Source organism: Oncorhynchus clarkii, chromosome 33 (genome assembly GCF_045791955.1).
Source record: "Oncorhynchus clarkii lewisi isolate Uvic-CL-2024 chromosome 33, UVic_Ocla_1.0, whole genome shotgun sequence".
Lineage (NCBI taxonomy): Eukaryota > Metazoa > Chordata > Actinopteri > Salmoniformes > Salmonidae > Oncorhynchus > Oncorhynchus clarkii.
This window is the reverse complement of record NC_092179.1, coordinates 21,146,562-21,173,752: the sequence shown is the minus strand read 5'-3', so window position 1 is coordinate 21,173,752 and position 27,191 is coordinate 21,146,562. Positions and strand designations below refer to the sequence as shown.

Genomic DNA, 27,191 nt, shown 5'->3' with positions numbered 1-27,191 from the left:
CGTTTCATTCTTAAATCAGGCTGAAATATGAGCCTATTGATAATGGACTCATGCAGAATACTCTTTACAATTGTAATGAAAGGGAAATCTTGGTATTTCATGAATGGTTGTCCTACTTGCTCTGGGCTAGACTATAACCCACGAAACGATTGCGTGTGAATGCAAGGAACAGTGTCCCCTTCACGGGTGGTTTGAGTGAATGAATGCGAGTGTCGTGGTGACTGGTGATAGAGAAGACAGATTGATCTCTTCCGCGTTTTCCTGGAGTTGTTACCCAGGAGGCTACTTTATCCTTGCACGTGTCTACGTTTGTATGTCTACCCCCACCCTGCATTAGTACAGAGAGAGAGGAAAAAATAAAGTAAATTTATACAACAATCCCCCGCCTCTTCTTACCATCTCTCCTACAGTAGGCTACTTGTACCACATTTAGGCTACACTACCACTTCCTCATGTTCTGCAGCGCCGGGCTGCTGCTGACCGGATCCAACCATGTCCGTAGAGAATTTAGCCGCCGGCGGCAATGACGGGACCGCAGGCAAACAATCAGGTACCAGTACACCTAGTTGTACCGCGTTCAAGACAACTCGAACTTGGAAACTCGTAAACTGAGCTCCAGGTTGAAAAGGATCAGAATCAACCAATAGGAAACTCTACGCAAAAACCGTACGCACATTTTCACTTGGAGGTTCTGATCTTTCCGAGTTGTCTTGAAAGCACCACGTGTGAGTTCTCTTGGCTATGAGGTGATAATAGTTTATTGTAGTCGATGCTATGCGCCGGGTGGGATTGGGGGAGCTGTTTCCATGTCTTTCGCTTTGAAAAACAATTTAGGTTCTCCCCCAAAATGTAGATCAATGGAGCAAACGCACACTCGAAGAAGTCCTGGGACGCGCTTGTGGAAGTTTAATAATTTTGAACATATTTGTGGCATTTTACCATGTAATTTCGCAGGTAGGAGTTGGCGTGATTTCATTAGAATATGTGCATGGTGGAATTGTATTTATGGTAAACCTTGTGTAAAATAGATCTGTCCATGCCTTTGGTAATAATCTATGTCGGTTAGCCTGTTAATCAAATAAAATGGCACCAATCACGAAATTTATGCTTGGATTAAGTTTGCACCATATCCTGTTCAGTCGCACGTATAGCCTAAATTATGTTTTATATATGTGTTTGGGTAGCCTAAAGTCATATCCTAGCCCACATGTTTTCATAGTTGTAGAATTTCAATGTATCGCGGCAAATTTGTATTTTTGGTGACGAGAATTCCCTATGTGTTAAAGCATTCTAATGCATTGTCACATGTTCGTAACTTGATCTCCAAGACCGTATTGTGATTCTGGCGATGCATGGTCAAATGTTAAAGTGAGTTATGAAGAAGTTTCCCAATTCTCAAGGTGGGTGGGTGGATTTATTAGAACGCAGCCCAAAACAATTATTGTTCGTTCCCGAACGTGCAAGCTAGGCTAATATGCTGCATGCGTGTTTAATAACAATTTCCCACTCTGTAATTTGTCCATAACATCCAATAATGTACATGTTATGAATGTAATTGAATATGGTCACTCGTGTCGCTCCTTTTGAAAATAATATATATGCTACATCAAGTAGGCTAGCTGCGCTTTGGCCAATATGTAATTTGTTTAGGCTATATAGGCCTGTGTTTAGTTATTTTGTAATATACCAGAGCCTATAACTTGATATAACTATTCAACGCAAGCTGCACGTGTGCGTTTGGACTCTTATATAAGAGGTAAACTGTATGTCAATCGCTGGACACTTGGGATTGTTTTTATCTTGCCTCTAGTCTTTATGCATTACCACCATACCCCAATAACATGTCCTGGGTTGGTTTATATAGGACTATAGTTTCACGTTAACAATATGAAATGCAAAGGGGCACAATAAGCAAATATGGTGTGACTTTCCTTTATCAATAACATTATCTTTGTTAGGAGACTACTGACAGTCTTTCTCTGGACATAGGTTGACAATTCTTAATGGTGTTGTAGGCTTATCAACCAATTACTGCAACAATATTTATTTATTCCTGACCTTAATAATTATTGAACTTAAAGTAGTACCAGACCTAAAGGTGTTCTAGGATGACAAACGTAACACAGGAACGGATAAAGAGAATGGACAGAGGAAATCATGTATTGCATAGCACTCTGTTAGGCAACCAATTGTTAAAACCGTATTGCCAACAGTCAACTGTACTTCACCTGAATAGCATAGATTCCCCCATTACAAGATGTATTCCCTCTGTTTTGTATATTGAATAAACAAAATGTATTCTACTGTCAGCCCTCTTTCTTAATATTGTACCTCATGTATGCATGTGTCCAACATGGTATTGCCGTTTTGTCTGGCTCTGTTTTGTGGGGCGATTCCTGTGGGAGTGAAAGGGGAATGGCTGTCCTCAGGTGAACTCGTCAGATTGGCCAGTGTGACAGGTGTAGAGTTGCCTTTCTTTTGTTGGTTTAAAAGACTGCCAAAGGATTGTTTTTATTATCTGAAAATAGTTCCAATCTTCCTTAAATGAATGGAAGTGTAAAGCTAACATTCCTCTGACAGAAAATGTGCAAACACAAGGAGCTATGATTAGCCAAAATTTGCCGGGGAGGCAGGTAGCCTAGTGGTTAGAACGTTGGACTAGTAACCGAAAGGTTGCAAGATCGAATCCCCAAGCTGACAAGGTACAAATCTGCTGTTCCTAGGCCGTTATTGAAAATAAGAATTTGTTCTTAACTGACTTGCCTAGTTAAATAAATTAAAGATTAACCAATAATTAATTCTAGGCTTTTACATGTAAGATTGATGAAGACGTTTGTGCAGGACAACTTCACTGGAACCTCCCTTTTTCCATGAGAGGTTATGATGTGGAGATGAGAATAAAGTGCATAATGTAAACCTGGACACTAATAACTAGCCTATCGAGTGTCTACGATTTCCTACAAGTATAATATAGAATTTGAACGGAGAAAGATGTGTGTAATGTAAAAAAGGGTACTTTTTCTAATTACTAGCTTATCAGGTGATAAACTACATGCGTTTTTTTCAGTGAATATAATAGGGAATCTGAACTCGGATACTCACCAATACTGCTTTAACTATATACTGCCAGAATATCATACTGCTTTAACTAGATACTGCCATAAAGTCATACTGTCTTAACTAGATACTGCTATAACTTCATACTGCAATAACTATATACTGCTGTGCTGTCTAATCAACTTTTAGAAATAAATGTTCTAGTTGTACCAATGACCCTATCGACACACTGGGGTTCTTGTGTGAGAGCGAGTTCTTATGTGAGAGTGGCAGGTGAGTAGTGAGGAATAGGGGAGGTTTATTATGAGGCACCAGCCACAGGAAGCTCATCTGAGGAGGGAGAGTCCTTTTGAGGGGCCATTCATTTATATGGGCTGTGGCTGCCAGGGTTTTCATCATCAGCTGAAGACTTGGTCCAATGGAGTAGTGCGATCCTCGCCACATTTATCCAGCCAGGAGAGAGCATCATCCATGGAATGTTTAGCGGCTGCATTATCAAGCTCCAATGCAGAGGCTTCTCACTCCGCCACACAAGCCTCACTTGCTATACAGTCATCTTTTAGGAAGCCAGGTGTAATTTAGTGTATCATTCAAGGTGATTCAATTTACCTGGTTTCTGCACCACCCACTCATGTCCTGCACAACCAGGGAACTTGTTGATGTCTGGTTCCCAGTTGTCAGTGAGTTTGTGTTTCCCTCTGCATCTCCTATTAGCGACAAGAACTGGATCAACATTTAAGAAGAATTACTAAATTTTTTCTTTCAGTGAACAGATGAGTTTCTGCTTACATCCCAATCCCCCTAAGACACATACACCCTAAGGGGTTGGAAGCACACTGAGCATATAAGGGTTAACTGTCTTGTTCAAAGGCACAACAGCAGGAGATGACATGGAGAGAGGCTGGCCTAGCCAGGAAATGACTGCGTATTTACCAGGGGTTTCTCCGGTTCCTTGATAAACTTTGATCCGAAGTAGGCCAACCAAATGAATGTGTAGCACAACCATTTCCCCACATAACTACCTAATTGTATTTGATATGTCATTTGTCTTCCCCTTTAGTTAGTTACTGCAAAATAGGGATCTCCACTCTTCCCTTTACAATTGTTGGATTTTATTAAATGTATGATATTCTAATTTATATCCATTTTCAGTTAATAAATGTTAATGTATCAAAGCATTCTAAATTTACCTCAACCCTGAGCTACTCACTGTCTTTGTCAAACATCCAAAAGCCACAATGTTTCTACTTGATTGGGCAACAAACGTAGTCAGATTAGCCTTAACTATTTTCATGAAAATTGAAAAATAACTAAATGAAGATTATCCCTACATGATGATACAACTACAGAATTAGCAAAATTATACAAATTACGGTAGTTCCACTACCATCTCTCTACCTGTGGAATATTTCCACTTGTTTTGCTTTTATGCTACTACAGTTTCTCATGCTTCGTGAGATGCCTGCAGGAAAAGGAAGAGAGGGCAGGGCTGGAATAGTTTCGGCATTCCACCTCAATGCCAGAAATTACCCCAAAAATCCTAGATATAGCCTAGTTCATTAACCATTATTTATAAACATTTGTTACATTAGAAGCATTAGAATCCCAAAACATCTTCCACGTTTTAAACAATATTTCAAATAAAATGTCACCGCTTAAAGTAGAATGGGGAGTCGTGCAGGAAGTAGGTCAATGTTACAGTATTATATAAGCAGTGTGGTAAGGCGATTGCAGAAACTATCACGTCAAACATGCTGGGGGAAAACTGGGATAAAGCCAGTGTTAGACGCCCTCTTATGGTACTCATCACGTGCTGCACGACAGCCGGGAGAAAATGTCTGCCAGTGGTTGGTGTCTGGTAGGCAGATTTAGGTTGGAGAGTTCATTCACTTCACCTGCCAGGTTTATGGCTTTCAAGATGATCAGTTACAAGATGTAAGGCCATTTCCAGTTAGCTGAACTTAAAACTAATTTACACTGAGGAACATTTGTCAATGGGCTTACAATTGAGAGTTTATTTACAGTCCTCTCAAGTGGATGTTAGTTAGTGCATACACGCGTATCATGTGACTGATCAACAAAAGAACATTTATATTTATAAGACGGATTAAAATTATTTTATTTTGAAACTTTTTACACAATATTTTGCACACTCCCAGGCAGCTTGTAGTGAGTGATACACACTGGTTGGAACGTTGTATGGGATGCTTGAGGTCAACATCCATTGAGTTGGTATTTTGGCCGTCTTCTGGGGAAAGCAGGTAACTGCATTCATTCGTTATTTTATTTTCTCAGTCCTCAGTTGAGGGTTTCAGTTGATTATCGGGGATATGTGAATGTTCTTCATGGAGGTTGTCAACATTGGCAAATATAAATATCTGGTGAATTAAACAAAACACCAACCCATTTTTGTTTCTAGGCCTCCGTAATAGTGTCAGTGCTACAATAATGCATCAATTTGACTGTAGGTGAATTACAAATTATGAGAAATCAAAGCTAATGTGTCAGTTTTGTATGGTTCTTGTGCCTGTGGTTTAGGACCCTTGCAGTTAGGAGAAACCAATAGCCTTCCTGTTTCTCGGCCTTGCGTCATAACGCCCCACCTGGCAGGAGCCATGCCTGATGTCATAACCCCCCACCTGGTAGGAGCCATGCCTGATGTCATAACCCCCCACCTGGCAGGAGCCATGCCAATCCAAGAGCTGTCTAGGAAACGGAAGGGGGATCTAGATAACAGGTAAGAGCAGAGAGACCTCACCTTTCACAAAGCAGCATAAAAATAACATTCTTATGTTTGTCTCTTACCCGGTGGACTATGTTGTTTTCTCGATGTCTTGCAGGGAAAATGGTGATGCTCAAATAGAGGAGCAACAGAGCAGGTAATTGAAGATTCTTTAGCAATGAATTTTATTTCAGCACTAATCTTGGCAAGATCTCTCAGGGCCAGGCCAAGTGCTGAAATGAATCATTTTAAATAATCATAACTATTTCCAATTCAGATCGGAAGACGATGATCAACAGGTGAAAATAAAGTGGTTCAGGTAAGAGCCTGGCATACATATTAATTTGGTATATTGATAGGGAGTTAAAGGCCAATGCAGCCATTTAAAAATCAAATCACTTCTGGGTAACAATTAAGTACCTTACTTTGACTGTTTTCAATCAACATGGTCAAAAAGAAACACAAATAGCTTCTTAGCAAGAACAGTTTCTCGAGCAAGAATTTCGCTAGGACTGTCTGAGAGTGGTCCAGGGAAAACTGAAAACGAGCAGTTTGGCAGATTCACCAGGCAGGCCAAAACTCCATCCCACCAAAACTGGCTGAAATTTCAGGATGTCATTTCAAACAACTCTTACACTAAAAGGGTATTATCATAAATTTCACAGTATTATTCCAACATCATGTTGTGGAAATATATATAAAACACAGGAAAATCCAATTTTTGACTGAACTTGCTTTAACAAACAGGAGGATACTTTAATATTATATATGACATAATACTACAGTAATACTGAAGCTGGTACGATGCGAGCAACCACATCAACGTAAAGCCAATAATAACAATAACACACACCCTTTCATGTGTTGTTGCTTTTATAAATGATATCATGCTGACTTGATAGCAACCCATCAGACACCTGTATACTTAAGTGTGTGAGAGAGACAAATAAGTGTCATTGTGCCCTCAGTCACAGGGAGCCACACAGCCAAATTGAAAAGCGGCGAAGGGACAAAATGAACACCCTTATTGACGAGCTGTCAGCCATGATCCCCTCTTGGAACCCCATGGCCAAAAAGCTTGACAAACTCACGGTCCTGCGAATGGCTGTGCAGCACCTCAAAGCCCTGAAAGGTAGGCCTCATCATCCCAAAACTGCCCCTACAATACATTATCACACCAGGCAATCTGTGCAGCACCACACATCTCTTTAAGGTAGGTCTCATGAAGCTATACTAATGCAGTAACAGCCTAGGACACATTGTGGCGGCAAAATACACAGCTGTGCACAAATAGCTTGGTTCATTGCTGATAATATAGATTTAATATTTCTATATATTTGTAACTCAATTTATGATAGAAATGTCAAGCTTCTAAGGGACAGGTACAACACAGACAACAGCTCAGTGCTGTGTTCGTCTCGTCAGCAGGTGCCAGCAGTTCCTTTACTGATGTTAACTACAAATGCAAGCCTTCATTTCTGCCTCAGGATGATCTCAAGCACCTGGTGCTCACGGTAGGCCGCCATTCAATCTCTTTCTTCAATCAACCAAGATCAATCCCATTTGGTATTGTGGCAGCAGTCACAACAGTGGGACAGGATTATGTGGTGTCAATTTACAGTTTTTGTGTGTTGAGTCTTCTAGGCTCCAAAAATAGCTGATCATTTTGGTATTGATATGGGAAATATAATATTAACCAATAATATAGTGACCTAGGGTTATTCCTTTATGATTACGATGATGGTGAAATCTACAATTGTGTGGGTTTTATTTTCAAAGTGCTGCATTTTATCCAAAGTTATGAGAGCGTGGTGGTCATGTTTCTTCTTCAGACTAAGTATACACTTTATTTTTTGGACAGTAACACAGTATACCCTCTGGTATTTTTCCATTCAGTTACTAACTAACTTTACTCTAGAAAATCCCTAATTAGAACAGGATGTGTCAACCGCTCAATTCTATGTAGAATTAAATCATATAGAAATAGCCAGTTCTTTCCCCTCGCTTGGAGTGTTCTGTTGTTTAACCTTTGCCAGCTCTGATCTCCCACAAGTGTGCATGTTTGTCACACAGTCGGCAATTTTAGAGTTAGCAGAGAGAGTGGATACACACGGATGGTTTATACACTGTAGCAGTGTCAGTGTTTTCATGGACCCAGAATGAAATATATTGAGGTCGTTCCGTGTCTCATTTCCCCAGGCTACAGATGGGTTCCTGTTCGTTGTGAGTTGTGACAGGGGGAAGATCCTCTTTACCTCAGAATCCGTCTTGAAGTTCCTCAACTACAGTCGGGTCAGTGAACTGGTTATACTTAAGCAATAAAGCCCGAGCGGGTGTGGTATACGGTCTGATATACCATGGCTTTCAGCCAATCAGCTTTCAGGGCTCGACCCACCCAGTTTATAATATACAATAAGCAGGTCTGGCAGTCTTAATTTGCTACTTAATTCTAAATTGAGCTAATTATTGAGGTGGATTCCAACAATGTCACTCACTCAATCCTATCTGTTATCCACTTAAATACTCTCAATGACAACTTTAGGAAAAGTCCATTACTTAACAGTGCTATACCATTCATTTAGTTCCATGGTTTGGTTTTCTTTGGTCATTTGTAACAGGCACCCCATGCCCCTACCACTCTCATTGATTGTTAGCTAGTGATGGCTAAAGTTAGCTGACATTTGTAGTGGCTGTCTAAAGAAAACTGAACCATGGATTATATATTCTCCTGGCCCATAGACTACTTACATGGTGAGGAACTATCTAACATCAAAATGTAAAATACTGAAATTCCCTTTTAATACCTTAGAATTTCTGTACCATAGTAAAGTTGTACCTGAATCTGTTTCATGCTTTATATTGTGGAGATGATGCTTGAAGTTGAGACCGGAGGTTTAACCAGAAAGTTCAGTTGGTTCTGAAGTGGGGATCTGAATCAGTTGTTTCCCCTAGTTCAGAAGTATAGTTGGCTGGCTAGCTAGCTAGCTCACACAAGATTTGGTTCCGGGTTCTGAGATGAATATAGTTTGGTTCTGATAATTAAAGTGCTGTTTTTGTTTACAGTTGGAACTAATTGGACAGAGTCTTTTTGATTATGTCCACCCGAAGGACATTAGTAAAGTGAAAGAGCAGCTGTCAGCCTCAGGATTATACCCTCGCGAACGGCTCATAGATGCCAAAAGTAAGTCTGCAAAGACTTTATTTAAATGTATCTGTTGCTGGGATTTTCATATCTATTTCTCTCTGTGTTTTGATTTGTTTGTGTCTTGTTGAGATGCAGTTAAAGCTATGTCACCACTATAACGGTATTACTTTAAAGAAAGTTGCAGCTTTTATCTCGGTTCTATTAGCACAGGGGAAAGAGCAGAGAGCCTGGGTTCTGTTTGTTGTTGCTTTACTGGTTTCCACTTTGCCCTCGTTCTCTTTTGAGGTCACAGTCACTTTCTTTTTATTTTCTGTCTTCAATGTGTTTTTTAATATTGTAAATATAATATGATGTTGTTGGATCATAGGCTCTCCCGGTTCTTTAGCAGGGTTACAGGTGCAGGACCTTCCTGTGGGAGCAGTTCAACTGTGTACAGGGGCACGGCGCTCCTTCTTCTGCCGCATGAAGCACAGCAGAACAGTTATGAAGACAGAAGACAAAACCATCCAGCCCAGCAGCTCCAAGAAAAAGGGTGAGAGAGCCATGCAGAGACACCTTCACTAAATACATCGTAAGAACAGAGCGAAACGTGGTGGTCATCAACCCAGAAGTACAATTTATTTTTCTTGATTCCACCTCACTGAGGTTAGACCTGATAGGGCAGTGGTTCTTAACCTGGGTTCGATCGAACCCCAGGGGTTCGGTGAGTCAGTCTCAGGGGTTCGGCGGAGGTCAAGACACACATCAGATTCATATGATTCGTGAGGACATGCTCCGCTTGGCCATCATTGGCTGCAGGTGATCACGCTACATCGCTTGGCCTATCTGTGCTGCAGGGAATTTGGTGCGCTCAGTAGTCGACTTGTGGCTGTCGTGATGATACGTCTTGTGATTTCTTTCTTAATATTTTAATCCCTTCATACTTACTATGTCGAGCAAAAAAAGAAAGTGGTCGGACGAATATGTACAATATGGATTCACATGTATAACGGAACGTGATGGGAGTCAGTGTCCTAACTGCATGATTTGCAATGCCAAGTTGAGCAATTTTAGTCTAGCACCGGCAAAACTAAGAGAACACTTCCTTAAGCTGCATGGAGAACGAAAATATAAGAACACAACGCTCGCTGAAGTCCAAGGTGAAGAGAGCCAGATTCAATGAAAAGGCTACTCTGCCTGTTCTCGGCTTTGTACCCATCAACAAACCGATCCTCACAGCATCGTACGAAGTTGCTTACCTGATCGCAAAGCAGGGCAAACCACACACCATTGGTGAAACACTCATAAAACCAGCTGTGTTGAAGATGGCGAATATCATGCTGGGAAAAGAGGCCGAAGTTAAGTTATCCCAAATTCCTCTTTCAAATGACACCATCAGCGACAGAATAGAGGACATGAGCAACGACATCTTGGCTCAAGTAGTTGCAGATCTGATTTCAAGCCCGGCAAAATTCAGCCTTCAACTGGACGAGACCACAGACGTTTCCAATCTAAGCCAGCTTGCTGAATTCGTGCGCTATGTGAAAGACGACGTGATAAAGGACGATTTTTTATTTTGTAAGCCTCTTACAACAACAACTAAGGCAGCCGATGTGAAGAAACTTGTGGATGACTTCTTCAAAGACAACAATCTTTCGTGGGATATGGTTTCTGCAGTTTGTTCGGACGGAGCTCCAGTCATGCTGGGAAGAAAGTCTGGTTTTGGTGCGCTAGTGAAAGCCGATGCACCACACATCATTGTTACGCATTGTATTCTGCGTTGGCAACAAAAACCTTGCCTCCAAAACTGGCAGAAGTATTAAAAATTGTAGTGGAATGCGCTAACTATGTGCGAACTAGTGCTCTGCGGCATTGCATCTTCAGTGAGCTGTGTAAAGAAATGGGCTCTGAATTCGAGGTACTTCTGTACCATTCTAACGTTCGGTGGTTATCCCGGGGACAGGTGCTGAATCGTGTTTTTGCCGTGCGTGTGGAATTAGCCCTGTTTTTGCAAGAGCACCAACATTGTCATGCAGATTGCTTCAAAAATTCTGAGTTCATTCTCATTTTAGCGTACATGGCCGATATCTTCGCAGCTCTCAATCATCTCAATCAAAAGATGCAGGGCGGTGGAGTCAACATCATCGAAGCGGAGGAAAACCTGAAGGCTTTTCAAAAAAGGCTACCGTTATGGAAACGACGAACAGAGAACAATAACTTCGCAAACTTTCCCCTGCTGGACGACTGTGTAAGTAAGATCGAAGATGTATCTGGAATCGGAGACATTTCTGTACCCGCGGAACTGAAGCAAGCAATTGCCACGCACTTAGATTTTGATGATTTTGTTCTTTGAACACAGTGATGTTGATGCACGGTTCATTTTGTGCACCAGTCAAATATATACCTGTTTTGAATTTGAAAAAATATTTTTATTTTTCCAATTAAGAAGGGTTCGGTGAATGCGCATATGAAACTGGTGGGGTTCAGTACCTCCAACAAGGTTAAGAACCACTGATGTAGGGGTTAAGTGTAAACACAAGTTTTATGTACACTGTCTCCCCCTGTAGAGTCTCAACGATACTGCACTGTTCATTGCACTGGTTACATGCAGAGTTGGCCCTCCACCCAGCTGGATGCTGAGAGCGACGATAACGAGTCCTCCCATCTGTCCTGCCTGGTTGCTGTGTGCCGCGTTCACCCTAACAATGCCTGTCAGCCCTCACGAGAGGTCAAGGTCAAACCCACCCAGTTTGTCACTCGCTTTGCAATTGACGGCAAGTTCATCTTCGTGGACCAACAGTAAGTTGTGCCTCTTATCCCCTCCTCAAACCTTTTTGCGATTTTCGCTCATTATTAAATATTCTTGGCAAGTGTTGGCATAATTTTGAACCAATACTGTTCATAAGGGGGCATTGTGGGCATAGCCTTCACGTGGTGAAAAACACTGGGAGGAAAATAAAACTGAATCTATACCCTGTGAAAGTAACCGCCCCTTTCGATTTACTTCTGGATCAAGTCCGCTAATCTTTTGAACAGGTTTACCGATTATATAATCTAATCCGTAATATATACAGTACATACAGTTATTTGTTTTTGCACTTAAGACCATTGCACTACGTTTTTGCCCATTGAAGACCATTCAAAAAGCCTACAAAAGTTTTTAAAAACTACAAGGCTGAGGGGCAGTCACTTCCTGGTAACTTTCATAGAGTATTGTTCTCAGAGTTTTGTTCAGATTCTCTTTCAGCTGAGTTGAGTATGTTTTGATACATACTGTAATGTTAGCCAAGGCTAAGTTAAATTGGCCTTGGTTAACATTACAGTTATACCCTGGGTAACCCAACCTGTGCTTGTATTAACAGCGAAAGAAAGAAACAAATAAAGAGAAAAGCAATGACGTTGGTTAAGGCAGGCCTGGCAGGCAGTCATCTTGGATAGGGTTTGCCATGGCACCCCTACCCATACCACAGTGGCTGTAAGTGTAATGGGGTTACCCCAAGTTTTCCGGCAACTGGTCTGAATGCATTCCAAATGAGACAATATACCCCTTGAAGAGATGACTGTACTGATCATTTTAAGCGATGGCAACAGTACAATACTAATACTATTGGTTTGAAATACAGATTATAAATTGAATAATGTTTACTTGGAACATTGTGTTGGTAATATACATTTTTATATAGTAAGCATGTCAAGATAAAGACCTTCTAACTTCTCAATTGTCAAATAGGCAGCTCCAGTTCACAACAGGAGCCCTTTCACATATGTGGATTTGTTATTGTGACCCAGGCTGTCCTAAAATGTAACACTGGTGGTGAGATCTTCTGACCAACAGCAGAGAGTGCATTGAAGGTGTCAGTCCTGTTTGATTTACAGTTGAAGTCGGAAGTTTACATACACCTTAGCCAACTACATTTCACAATTCCTGACATTTAATCCTAGTAAAAATTCCCTGTCTTAGGTCATGTCACGAACGTCGTTGTAAGCATCGGACCAAAATGCAGCGTGGTTTGGGTTCAACTTTTATTATGAGATCCGGCACAAAAAACAATAAAGAGCAAGGAGGCTCTGGACTGCAGACCATCGCTGGAGGCCTGTTGCGTGGAGCTGACACGGCGTACCAGGCTGGGGAGACACACAGGAGGTCTGGAGCGTGGAGCTGGCACAGGGCGTACCGGGCTGGGGAGACGCACTGGAAGCCGGGTGCGCGGAGCCGGCACAGGACATACTGGGCTGTGGAGGCGCACTGGAGGTCTGGAACGTAGAGCTGGCACAACGTGTCCTGGACAGATGACAACCTTAGCACGGCAAGTGCGGGGAGCTGGCACAGGACGTACCGGGCTGTGGAGGCGCACTGGAGACACAGCACACATTGTACCGGAACGATAACACGCTCCTCAAAGCGAGTGTGGAGAGCTGGCACAAGACGTACTGGGCTGTGGAGGCGCACTGGAGACCTGGTGCGTGGAGCCGGCACAGATGGTACCGGACAGATGACACGCTCCTCAGGACAAATACGGGGAGCTGACACAGGTGGCATCGGACGGCTAACATGCTCCTCAGGGCGACTGTCTTGCCTCTCCAGCCAAACCAACAGCTCTTCCACTTCATTCTCTTCACATTTCGCCAACCACTCCTCGAAGGTCTCTATCTCACCCCTCCGTTCACTTTCTCTCAATCTCTCCATCGCTTCCTCCATGGTCTCTGACTCACCCCTCAGCGTCGACGACCACCCCGTGTACCCCACCCTAAAAAATGTTTAGAGGCTGCTGCTTGGGCCTACGTCGTGGCCACTTACCCCAGTGTCGTCGCTGTCCCTCCTTCGCTGCTTCCGCCTGCTTCCATGGCAGGCTTTTGTCTCCTGCCATTATTTCGTCCCAAGTCCAGGTTGTCCTCCACTCCTGGCTTTCCTCCCAGGCCAGGATCCCTGCTCCTCCTGGGAACGCTGCTTGGTCCGTGGGTGGTGGGATCTTCTGTCACGAACGTCGTTGTAAGCATCGGACCAAAATGTAGCGTGGTTTGGGTTCATCATCTTTTATTATGAGAACCGGCACAAAAAAACAAAGAGCAAAGAAACGAACGTGCAGTTTTATTGTGCTCAAAGGCAACAATACAAAAACAAGATCCCACAACAAACAGGTGGGAAAAGGCTGCTTAAATATGATAGACAGCTGCCTCTGATTGGGAACAATACCAGGCCAACATAGAAATAACAAAACTAGAATGCCCACCCTAGTCACACCTCGACCTAACCCAAAATAGAGAATAAAGGATCTCTAAGGTCAGGGTGTGACAGGTCAGTTAGGATCACCACTTCATTTTAAGAATGTGAAATGTCAGAATAATAGTAGAGAATGATTTATTTCAGCTTTTATTTCTTTCATCACATTCTCAGTGGGTCAGAAGTTGATATACACTCAATTAGTATTTGGTAGCAATGCCTTTAAATTGGTTAGCTTGGGTCAAACGTTTCAGGTGGCCTTCCACAAGCTTCACACAATAAGTTGGGTGAATTTTGGCCCATTCCTCCTGACAGAGCAAGTGTAACTGAGTCAGGTTTGTAGGCTACCTTGCTGCCCACAAATGTTCTATGGGATTGCGGTCAGGGCTTTGTGATGGCCACTCCAAGACCTTGACTTTGTTGTCCTTAAGCCATTTTGCCACAACTTTGGAAGTATGCTTGTGGCCATTGTCCATTTGGAAGACCCATTTGCGACCAATCTTGAGATGTTGCTTCAATATATCCACATGCACCAGTCCCTCCTGCAGCAATGCACCCCCATAACATGATGCTGCCACCCCCGTGATTCACGGTTGGGATGGTGTTCTTTGGCTTGCAAGCCTCCCCCTTTTTTGTCTCATCAGACCAGAGGACATTTCTCCAAAAAGTATGATCTTTGTCCCCATGTGCAGTTGCAACCCGTAATCTGGCTTTTTTTATGGCGGTTTTGGAGCAGTGGCTTCTTCCTTGCTGAGCGGCCTTTCAGGTTATGTCGATATAGGACTCGTTTTACTGTGGATATAGTCACTTTTGTACCTGTTTCTTCTAGCATCTTCACAAGGTCTTTTGCTGCTGTTCTGGGATTGATTTGCACTTTTCGTAACAAACTACGTTCATCTCTAGGAGACAGAAGGCGTCTCCTTCCTGAGCGGAATGATGGCTGCGTGGTCCCATGGTGTTTATATTTGCGTACTATTGTTTGTACAGATGAACGTGTTACCTTCAGGCCTTTGGGAATTTCTCCCAAGGATGAACCAGACTTGTGGAGGTCTCCGTCTGAGGTCTTGGCTGATTTCTTTTGATTTTCCCATGATGTCAAGCAAAGAGGCACTGAGTTTGAAGGTAGGCCTTGAAATACATCCACAGGTACACCTCCAATTGACTCAAATGATGTCAATTAGCCTATCGGAAGCTTCTAAAGCCACAACATAATTTTCTGGAATTTTCCAAGGCACAGTCAACTTAGTGTATGTAAACTTCGGACCCACTGGAATTGTGATACAGTGAAATAATCTGTCTGTAAACAATTGTTGGAAAAATGACTTGTCATGCACAAAGTAGATGTCCTAACCAACTTGCCAAAAGTATAGTTTGTTAACAAGGAATGTGTGGAGTGGTTGAAAAACGAGTTTTAATGACTCCAACCTAAGTGTATGGTAACTTCTGACTTCAACTGTATGTTTACAGTATAATTCATATTATCTGTAAGTGATTTTATTTATGTTACTTTTGAGTGAGATCCTTTCTACTTTGGCATTTGATCCCAATTCAGAGACCAAGAACCAAGCTCACTTTACCGTGGTCGAATGTTTGACAATCATTCCATTTACTCTTTTCCATAGTAACAGAAAGGCTGCATCATGTACATTGATGGTTATAGTTAGCATTTATTGCGCCTTTCTGAAATGATGTACATAGTTAGAGCTGGTAAGTGGACAGAAGATATCAACCTGGGACTGTTGTAGGTTTAGAAAGAATAACAGCATCCTTGTCTCTGTCCTTCAGAGCCACCACTGTTCTGGGCTACTTGCCACAGGAACTACTGGGGACGTCTTGTTATGAGTATTTCCACCAGGACGACCTGCAACACCTCGCAGAGACACATAGGAAAGGTAATGGAGAATAGTTTGGTTGTCTTTCGTATCTACGTATGGGTGAGAACCATAAGTTCTCCAGATGTGCAGGGTGCTCAAGCAGATATGAATTATATTTCGGTTGCACTTTATTTCGGGTTACAGAAAATGACCAGGTTCTTACCTTTGTCGCATGGTAAAATGGTAATTACACCATAATACCCTGTGCATTACTTGTTTTTTATTGGGGGTGGGGGGTGATTCAAGCACATTTCAGTGATAGAGGTGCTGTTTTGTGTCTCAACAGTTCTCCGCAGTAAAGAGAAGATTGAGACCAGCTTCTACAAGTTCAAAACAAAACTTGGCTCCTTCGTCATGCTTCAAAGTCAGTGGTTTAGTTTTATAAACCCTTGGACCAAAGAAGTGGAGTTTATTGTGTCAACAAACCGAGTTTTGTAAGTGCCTTTTCACATTAGGTCTAGATTGTGGGTTGGCCTCCCGGGTGGCGCAGTGGTTGCTGTGTCCCCAGAGACTCTGGGTTCGTGCCCAGGCTCTGTCGTAACCGGCCGCAACCGGGAGGTCCGTGGGGCGACGCACAATTGGCCTAGCGTCGTCCGGGTTATGGAGGGTTTGGCCGGTAGGGATATCCTTGTCTCATCGCGCACCAGCGACTCCTGTGGCGGGCCGGGTGCAGTGCGCGCTAACCAAGGTTGCCAGGTGCACGGTGTTTCCTCCGACACATTGGTGCGGCTGGCTTCCGGGTTGGATGTGCACTGTGTTAAGAAGCAGTGCGGCTTGGTTGGGTTGTGTATCGGAGGACACATGATTTTCAACCTTCGTCTCTCCCGAGCCCGTACGGGAGTTGTAGCGATGAGACAAGATAGTAGCTACTAAAACAATTGGATACCACGAAATTGGGGAGAAAAAGCTGCTGTTCGAGAGTCCTCAGCGTTGTACTAATGACATCATACAAGGGATGTACAATGATTTGTCGTCTGTTCCCTCTCCACACACAGGGGACCTGGTCACACAGAAACTGAACAGCCGAGCAGTTCAGAGCTGTTGGACGGTAAGGAAAGGAATATTCGTTCTGGTCATTCTGGATATAGTTTGGGTGTAGTTGACTGACCTCAGCTCACTGTCCTGACCCCTCCCTCTGTTACAGAAGAGAGAAAACGTACTATCCTTATCCCTGGCATCTCCAGTGGCATGGCCACTATGATCTACGCTGGCAGCATAGGGACCCAGATAGCAAATGAGCTCTTGGACTCCAACAGGTTTGTTGCATGTATTATGGCATTGTAATCCAAGATGGCGTAGCAGTCAGACGTATTTGTCCTTTGTCTTGTCGTGTCCTATGTATATATATTTTTCTTCGCATATCTTTTTATATTTTTCGAAATCCTTACTTCAAAATACTCTCCTGCAACGCGCCTCACCCAATGTGGTGTGGACCTGCTTTTTCTCTAACGTATTTTTCTTTGCCTCTTACTGGAATCTCTCCAACATAAACTAGCCAGCTAACGGACATCAGCTAACCTTTGTACAACGCGATTCAACCAGAGCATACCGGACCTTTTTCTTCTCTCCTTGTCCCCGGATTCCTATCGCAAGCTCTGAAACTTCTCACCTTCCGACCTTCGCAGCTAACATCCCCTGAATGCTAGCTGTCTAGAGCACAACGGACTGTTGGCTTACGAGGCCCTTTGGACATATTTCTTCGGCCACTATACATATTTTGCCAATTGGCCTGGTTTACCACACAGAGCCTTGCTGATCCGTCCGCTGATGTAACTGCACGAGGGGGGCACAACAGACTTCCCTCCGTCGCGTCATCCCTCTAAGGCCTTTCTGTTAGCCTGCTAGCCCCGTGCCGCTAGATGCTTGAAGCCACGCACTGGACTTGTATGATCACCCGGCTACGCATGCCTTTCCCTAACGTCACCATGCCGTGTCGATTGCTGTTCTGGTTTGTAACTATTGTTTTATTTCACTGTAGAGCCTCTAGCACTGCTCAACACGCCTCGGCTAACAATTTAGCTCCACACCCCACACACGCAGTGACATCACCTGGTTTAAATGCTATTTCTAGAGACTATCTCTTTCATTACCACTATATGCACAGGTTTACCCCCACTGTATTCACATCCTACTATACCTTTATCTGTACATTATGCCTTGAATATATTCTACCGTGCCCAGAAATCTGCTCCTTTTACTCTCTGTTCTGAACGTACTAGGCGTCCAGTTCTGTTAGCCTTTAGCCGTACCCTTATCCTACTCCTCCTCTGTTCCTCCGGTGATGTAGAGGTTAATCCAGGCCCTGCAGTGTTTACCTTCACTCCCATCCCCCAGGCTCTCTCATTTGTTGACTTCTGCAACCGTAAAAGCCTTGGTTTCATGCATGTTAACATTAGAAGCCTCCTCCCCAAGTTTGTTTTATTCACTGCCCTAGCACACTCCACCAATCCGGATGTCCTAGCCGTGTCTGAATGCTGGCTTAGGAAGACCACCAAAAACCTAACTATAACATTTTCCGACAAGATAGAACTGCCAAAGGGGGCGGTGTTGCAATTTACTGCAAAGATAACCTGCAGAGTTCTGTCTTACTATCCACGTCTGTACCCAAACAATTTGAGCTTCTACTTCTAAAAATGAACCTTTCCAGAAACAAGTCTCTCACTGTTGCCGCTTGCTATAGACCACCCTCTGCCCCCAGCTGTGCCCTCGACACCATATGTGATTTGATTGCCCCCCATCTATCTTCTGAGCTCGTGCTGCTAGGTGACCTAAACTATGTTACATTAGTTCTGCTTTCTTCCACCGCCAAAATGTCTCTGTTGCATAGACAATGTCTCTGTGTCTGTGCAGGGTCAATTGTTCTCCATCGAGTGGAACCTCCAGTCCCTTCTGTCCATCTCAGGACAGGTCTCCAATGGTCTCCTCTTATGCCAACGTGAGTCGCAATACCTAACGTCCCTTCTCATCCTACATTGTCTTTAGGGCCCTAGGCAGTAGTTGCATGTTGACCAAAAAAAAAAAACTATTTTCTTTACAGCATAAAGGGAGAGAGTATGGTGTTTTTTACATGCAGGTCACAACCATAACTCATTAGATACTCCCTATGAACATATGCCTTGCATAGACTACAAACTTTTAAACTGATTGTAATATTTTGATGTACTTTAACTTAGCAATGACCAGGGTAAATATTACCCCTCTTGATAGGTGCGCTTTAATTGTTTTGTGAATGGAACTTTGTATCAAAAAATCTATAGAATAAAGAAGCTATGTATTATTATGTACCCACTTGTCCTCTTGCAGATGCCAAATGAGGAGGTGACTGACTCCGATACAGTGAGCAAGTCTGGATCAGAGTCTGCTTCAAAGGGGGCCACATACGCTGGCAGCAACACACATATGGACACAGGTAGTTACCATTCAAAATCCTATACAAAGTCATTTTTTATTAAAAACATTTATTTCACCTTTATTTAACCAGGTAGGCCAGTTGAGAACAAGTTATCATTTACAACTGCGACCTGGCCAAGATAAAGCAAAGAAGTGCAACACAAACAACACAGAGTTACACACGGGATAAACAAATGTACAGTCAATAACACAATAGAAAAATCTATATACAGTGTGTGCAAATGTAGTAATACTAGGGAGGTAAGGCAATAAATAGGCCATAGTGGTGAAATAATTACAATTTAGCAATTAAACACTGGAGTGATAGTGCAGAATATGAATGTGCAAGTAGAGATCCTGGGGTGCAAAGGAGCAAAAAAATGAATAACAATATGGGGATGAGGTAGTTGGGTGGACTATTTACAGATGGGCTGTGTACAGGTGCAGTGATCGGTAAGATGCTCTGACAGCTGATGCTTAAAGTTAGTGAGGGAGATATAGACTCTAGCTTCAGTGATTTTTGCAATTCATTCCAGTCATTGGCAGCAGAGAACTGGAAGGAAAGGTGGCCAAAGGAGGAGTTGGCTTTGTGGAGGACCAGTGAAAAATACTTGCTGGAGCGCGTGCTACGGGTGGGTGCTGCTATGGTGACCAGTGAGCTGAGATAAGGCGGGCTTTACCTAGCAAAAACTTATAGATGACCTGGAGCCAGTCAGTTTGGTGACGAATATGAAGTGAGGGCCAGCCAACGAGAACATACAGGTCGCAGTGGTGGGTAGTATATGGGGCTTTGGTGACAAAACGGATGGCACTGTGATAGACTACATCCAATTTGCTGAGTAGAGTGTTGGAGGCTATTTTGTAAATGACATCGCCGAAGTCAAGGATATGTAGGATAGTCAGTTTTACGAGGGTATGTTTGGCAGCATGAGTGAAGGATGCTTTGTTACGAAATAGGAAGCCGATTCTAGATTTAATTTTGGATTGGAGATGCTTAATGTGAGTCTGGAAGGAGAGTTTACAGTCTAACATTGATCAGTGATCGGTTGAAGAGCATACATGTAGTTTTGCTTGCATTTTAGAGCAGTTGGAGGCCATGGAAGGAGTGTTGTATGGCATTGAAGCTCATCTGGAGGTTTGTTAACACAGTGTCCAAAGAAGGGCCAGAAGTATACAGAATGGTGTCGTCTGCATAGAGGTGGATCAGCGAATCACCAGCAGCAAGAGCGACATCATTGATGAATACAGAGAAAAGAGTTGGCCCTATAATTGAACCCTATGGCACTCCCATAGAGACTGCCAGAGGTCCGGACAACAGGGCCTCCGATTGCATGACACAAGTCATTTTTCCAACAATTGTATACAGACGGATTATTTCACTTATAATTCACTGTATCACAATTAAAGTGGGTCAGAAGTTTACATACACCAAGTTGACTGTGCCTTTAAACAGCTTGGAAAATTCCAGAAAATGATGGCTTTAGAAACTTCTTATATGCTAATTGACATAATTTGAGTCAATTTTGAGGTGTACCTGTGGATGTATTTCTTCAAACTCAGTGCCTCTTTGCTTGACATCATGGGAAAATCTAAAGAAATCAGCCAAGACCTCCGAAAAAAATGATGGACCTCCACAAGTCTGGTTCATCCTTGGGAGCAATTTCCAAAGGCCTGAAGGAACCACGTTCATCTGTACAAACAATAGTATGCAAGTATAAACACCATGGGACCACGCAGACGCCATACCGCTCAGGAAGGAGACGCGTTCTGTCTCCTAGAGATGAACGTAGTTTGGTACGAAAAGTGCAAATCAATCCCAGAACATCAGCAAAAGACCTTGTGAAGATGCTGGAGGAAATAATCTATATCCTCAGTAAAATGAGTCCTATATCGACATAACCTGAAAGGCCGCTCAGCAAGGAAGAAGCCATTGCTCCAAAACCGGCATAAAAAAAGCCAGATTACGGGTTGCAACTGCACATGGGGACAAAGATCATACTTTTTGGAGAAATGTCCTCTGGTCTGATGAGACAAAAAAGGGGGAGGCTTGCAAGCCGAAGAACGCCATCCCAACTGTGAAACACGGGGTGGCAGCATCATGTGCTTTGCCTCAGGAGGGACTGGTGCACTTCACAAAATAGATGGCATCCTGAGGGAGGAAAATTATGTGGATATATTGAAGCAACAGCTCAAGATATCAGTCTGGAAGTTAAAGCTTGGTTGCAAATTGGGTTTTCCAAATGGACAATGACCCCAAGCATACTTCCAAAGTTGTGGCAAAATGGCTTAAGGACAACAAAGTCAAGGTATTGGAGTGGTCATCACAAAGCCCTGACCTCAATCCTATAGAAAATGTGTGGGCATAACTGAAAAAGCATGTGTAAGCAAGGAGGCCTACAAACCTGACTCAGTTACACCAGCTCTGTCAATCGGAATGGGCCAAAATTCACCCAACTTATTGTGGGAAGCTTGTGGTAGGCTACCTGAAACGTTTGACCAAAGTTAACCAATTTAATGGCAATGCTACCAAATACTAATTGAGTGTATGCAAACTTCTGACACATTGGGAATGTGATGAAAGAAATAAAAGCTGAGATATATAATTCTCTCTTCTATTATACTGACGTTTCACATTCTTAAAATGAAGTTGGTATCCTAACTGACATAAAACAGGGAATATTTACGAGGATTAAATGTCAGGAATTGTGAAAAACTGAGTTTAAATATATTCAAGTCAAATCAAAGTTTATTTGTCACGTGCACCGAACACAACAGGTGAAATGCTTACTTACAGGCTCTAACCAATGGTGCGGAAAAAAAGGTGTGTGTGTGTAGGTAAGTAAAGAAATAAAACAATAGTAAAAAGACATTTGAAAAAAGAGTAGCAAGGCTATATACAGCCACCTGTTAGTCAGTCTTATTGAGGTAGTATGTACATGTAGGTATCGTTAAAGTGACAATGCATATATGATGAACAGAGAGTAGCAGAAGCGTAAAAAGAGGAGTTGGCGGGTGGTGGGTGGGACACAATGCAGATAGCCCGGTTAGCCAATGTGCGGGAGCACTGGTTGGTCGGGCCAATTTAGGTAGTATGTACATTAATGTATAGTTAAAGTGACTATGCATATAAGATAAACAGAGAGTAGCAGCAGTGTAAAATGGTGGGTGGGGGGTTACACAATTAAATAGTCCGGGTAACCATTTGGTTACCTGTTCAGGAGTCTTATGGCTTGGCGGTAAGAACTGTTGAGATGCCTTTTTTCCTACACTTGGCACTCCGGTACCGCTTGCCATGCGGTAGTAGAGAGAACAGTCTATGACTGGGGTGGCTGGGGTCTTTGACAATTTTTAGGGCCTTCCTCTGACACCGCCTGGTGTAGAGGTCCTGGGTGGCAGGCAGCTTTAATCCAGTGATGTACTGGGCCGTACGCACTACCCTCTGAAGTGCCTTGTGGTCGGAGGCCGAGCAATTGCCGTACCAGGCAGTGATGCAACCGGTCAGGATGCTCTCGATGTTGCAGCTGTAGAACCTTTTGAGGATCTCTGGACCCATGCCAAATCATTTTAGTTTCCTGATGGGGAATAGGCTTTGTCGTGCCCTCTTCACGACTGTCTTGGTGTGTTTGGACCAATCTAGTTTGTTGGTGATGTGGACACCAAGGAATTTGAAGCTCTCATCCTGCTCCACTACAGCCCCGTCGATGAGAATGGGGACGTGCTCAGTGTTCCTTTTCCTGTAATCCACAATCATCTCCTTAGTCTTGGTTACGTTGAGGGATAGGTTGTTATTCTGGCACCACCCGGCCAGGTCTCTGACCTACTCCCTATAGGCTGTCTCGTTGTTGTCGGTGATCACTGTTGTGTCGTCAGCAAACTTAATGATGGTATTGGAGTTGTGCTTAGCCATGCAGTTGTGGGTGAACAGGGAGTACAGGCGGGGACTGAGCACGCACCCCTGGGGAGCTCCAATGTTGAGGATCAGCGTGGCAGATGTGTTGCTACCTACCCTCACCACCTGGGGGCGGCCTGTCAGGAAGTCCAGGATCCAGTTGCAGAGGGAGGTGTTTAGTCACAGGTTCCTTAGCTTGGTGATGAGCTTTGAGGGCACTATGGTGTTGAACGCTGAGCTGTAGTCAACGGGCAGCATTCTCACATAGGTGTTCATTTTGTCCAGGTGGGAAAGGGCATTGTGGAGTGCAATAGAGATTGCATCATCTGTGGATCTGTTTGGGCAGTATGCAAATTGGAGTGGGTCTAGGGTTTCTGGGATAATGGTGTTGATGTGAGCCATTACCAGCCTTTCAAAGCACTTCATGGCTACGGACATGAGTGCTACGGGTCTGTAGTCATTTAGGCAGGTTGCGTTTGTGTTCTTGGGCACAGGGACTATGGTGGTCTGTTTGAAACATGTTGGTATTACAGACTCAATCAGGGACATGTTGAACATGTCAGTGAAGACACCTGCCAGTTGGTCCGCACATGCCCGGAGCACACGTCCTGGTAATCCATCTGGCCCCGCAGCCTTGTGTATGTTGACCTGTTTAAAGGTCTTACTCACGTCGCCTACGGAGAGCGTGATTACACAGTCATCCGGAACAGCTGATGCTCTCATGTATGCCTCCGTGTAGCATACAAGTGATTTTGCTCGTCTGGTAGGCTCGTGTCACTGGGCAGCTTGCGGCTGTGCTTCCCTTTGTAGTCTGTAATAGTTTGCAAGCCCTGCCACATCCGACGAGCGTTGGAGCCGGTGTAGTATGAGTCAATCTTAGCCCTGTATTGACGCTTTGCCTGTTTGATGGTTCGTCACAGAGCATAGTGGGATTTCTTGTAAGCTTCTGGGTTAGAGTCCCGCACCTTGAAAGCGGTAGCTCTACCCTTTAGCTCAGTACGAATGTTCCCTGTAATCCATGGCTTCTGGTTGGGGTATGTATGTATGTACAGTCACTGTGGGCACGACGTCCTCAATGCACTTTTTGATAAAGCCAGTGACTGATGTGGTGTGGTGTATTCCTCAATGTCATCGGAAGAATCCCGGAACATGTTCCAGTCTGTGATAGCAAAGCAGTCCTGTAGTTTAGCATCTGCTTCATCTGACCATTTTTTTATAGACCGTGCTTCCTGCTGGTGATTCCTGCTTTAAATTTTTGCTTCTAAGCAGGAATCAGGATGATAGAGTTGTGGTCGGATTTACCAAATGGAGGGCGAGGGAGAGCTTTGTACGCGTCTCTGTGTGTGGAGTACAGGTGATCTAGAATTTGTTTTCCCTCTGGTTGCACATTTAACATGTTGATAGAGATTTGGTAGAACTGATTTAAGTTTCTCTGCATTAAAGTCTCCGGCAACCAGGATCGCCGCCTCTGGGTGAGTGGTTTCCTGTTTGCTTATTTCCTTATAGAGCTGGCTGAGTGCGGTCTTAGTGCCAGCATCTGTCTGTGGTGGTAAATAAACAGCCACGAAAAGTATAGCTGAGAACTCTCTAGGAAAGTAGTGTGGCCTGCAGTTTATCACAATATACTCTACTTCTGGCGAGCAAAATCTATAGACTTCCTTAGATTTATTGCACCAGCTGTTGTTTACAAATAGGCACAGACCACCCCCCTCGTCTTACCGGAGTGTGTTGTTCTATCCTGCCGGTGCAGCGTGTATCCCGCTAGCTGAATATCCATGTCGTCATTCAACCACGATTCCATGAAGCAAAGGATATTACAGTTTTTGATATCCCGTTGGTAGGATATTTGTGATCTTACCTCGTCTAGTTTATTGTCCGATGATTGCACATTGGCAAGTAATATTGACGATAACGGCAGCTTTCCTAGTTGTTTTCTGCGGGTCCGGACGAGGCATCCGGCTCTTCGGCCCTCTGCGTCACTTCCTTTTGCGAATAATTGGGATGTCTGCCCTGTGGGGTGTTTGAAGAATATCGTGTGAGTCCCGCTTGTTGTTGTTGTTGAAGAAATCTTTGTCTAATCCGAGGTGAGTGATCGCTGTCCTGATATCCAGAAGCCCTTTTCTTCCGTAAGATACTGTTGCAGAAACATTACGTACAAAATCATTTACAAATACCGCGAAAAAACCCCACATAATAGCACAATTGGTTAGGAGACCGTAAAACGGCGGCCATCTCCTCCGGTGCCATTTGGCTTATTTGGCTAAGGTGTATGTAAACGTCCATCTTCAACTGTATGACTAACATAACTTTGTGTATTGGTTGATTTTGATGACAGCCCGTTCTCCCCCAGCAGAGAGCTCCCAGATGGACCTGGACAGCATGGTGGGACCAGGCCTCAGTATCCTGAGCAACGACGAGGCTGCCATGGCCATCATCATGAGCCTGCTGGAGACTGATGCCAACCTGGGGGACGCAGTAGACTTTGACAACATGCACTGGTCTCACTAGCAGAGATTCAAATGCCATGAATTCAGGAGAAGAATTTAGATTCCAATTCAAGATTTGAAAAATGCTATTTATTCTTATCTACATTACTTCATTTATTTATTTAAGCATTTTCAAAGAGGATTTCTACCAATTCCTGAATTGGGATTTCAATTCACTTCCAGAATTGAAATGGAATTGACCCCCAACTCCATCAGTCCTTAACTCTGTAGTTTATGGTTAGACAAACTCCATCCAGGGACTATTTCCATGTGCTCCGCTACCAATGAAACAGATTTATGTGCTTCTGAGGAACTTCTACAGCTCTGTGTTTAAGTTTCAGCAAGAGAAATCCAGCCTGAGCTAAAATCAGCAAACTCTTTGGTGGCTTGCACAGCTGGTTCAATTGGTGGGGATTTTTTTTATCAATGTTTCAATGTAACAATGTGTACTAAAACCACCCGAGTTTGTCTATATCTGAGGGGTCACAGATCGATACCAGTTCGGTACTCTTGGGGTTCCCGCAGGTGTGAAAGTGATCAACACAAAATTCCAAGGGAGTGGACAAAGGCATAGGTTAATCAATTACAAAGTATATTAACTTTGAACACTGATCACTTGTGTGAATAACTTGAAATGAAACATTACAACTGTGTCTTCACTCAAATTGTCATTGTCTGTTATTACAAAGTGAAATTGTATATTGTTCTTTTTGCTCTTGCGTTGTAGGCTTCTGTGTAGATGAATCAATATTGCTGCCATGTCTATTGTAAAGACAGCGGCACACCTTTTTCTGAAGTCACTCAGAAGTAGAGCTACTTCTTTTGAAATGTTTTCATTTACACTGAAACAGAACACCCTGAAGATGCACCTGCAGGGATGTAATGGAGGCTAAACGCACAGAAACACTTTTGTATTTTGTGAAAAGCATTTACACATTTATTATGCAACGTTGGCGTTCTTAGCAATAGCGTGTGCGTTGCCTTTCCTAGAGGAACACAATGGAAATAAGCTCTCAGGCTTTATGTTTTGTCCTCAATGGTTTTAAGTATCTGGTCTTCAACTTTTTAATGATCAAATAAAATACTCACTGCCTGTCACCACAACCAGCGTTCAGCGCTTACTCACTATAATTCTTTACCACTACATCCCTGTTCATCTGAGCTTATACAAACACATCCTAGTTTGTTTGAAATGTGTAGGTGTGAAACAATCCAGTCAAGGAAAACAATGCTTGCAAACAACCTTTTGAACCTCGCTTCAGCAAACTATTGTGAAAGCATCTTTAGTCCCAGAACCCATCACAATACTGTGTCTGCTTTTACTATGAACAGAGCATTACTTTCTGTGTGAAGTTTGCACATCTTCCAAATACTTAAAATCCAAGTGCACGAAAAGGAATGAAGTCTCTGTTGCTGGGATCCAATCTA

At 43.3% G+C, this 27,191-nt stretch overlaps 1 protein-coding gene across 4 annotated transcripts; it reads left to right on the top strand.

The window, feature by feature from the left end:
- The first annotated feature begins 276 nt into the window (after nucleotides 1–276).
- LOC139392778 (basic helix-loop-helix ARNT-like protein 2) lies at nucleotides 277–26,867 on the top strand. Of its 4 annotated transcripts, none has more exons than XM_071141028.1 (17): nucleotides 277–550; nucleotides 5,596–5,794; nucleotides 5,898–5,936; nucleotides 6,057–6,098; nucleotides 6,754–6,911; nucleotides 7,208–7,293; nucleotides 7,979–8,071; nucleotides 8,843–8,960; nucleotides 9,310–9,456; nucleotides 11,471–11,702; nucleotides 15,910–16,016; nucleotides 16,285–16,432; nucleotides 16,994–17,046; nucleotides 17,143–17,254; nucleotides 18,849–18,933; nucleotides 19,302–19,407; nucleotides 25,613–26,867. In XM_071141028.1, the coding sequence occupies exons 1-17, from the start codon at nucleotides 493–495 to the stop codon at nucleotides 25,783–25,785; spliced, it is 1,956 nt and encodes a 651-aa protein (XP_070997129.1). In that variant the 5' UTR covers nucleotides 277–492; the 3' UTR covers nucleotides 25,786–26,867. The 4 variants fall into 4 exon arrangements, with proteins under 4 accessions (XP_070997129.1, XP_070997127.1, XP_070997128.1 ...); XM_071141026.1 differs by having other exon boundaries at nucleotides 9,292–9,456; XM_071141027.1 differs by having other exon boundaries at nucleotides 7,205–7,293.
- The last annotated feature ends 324 nt before the right edge of the window (nucleotides 26,868–27,191 follow it).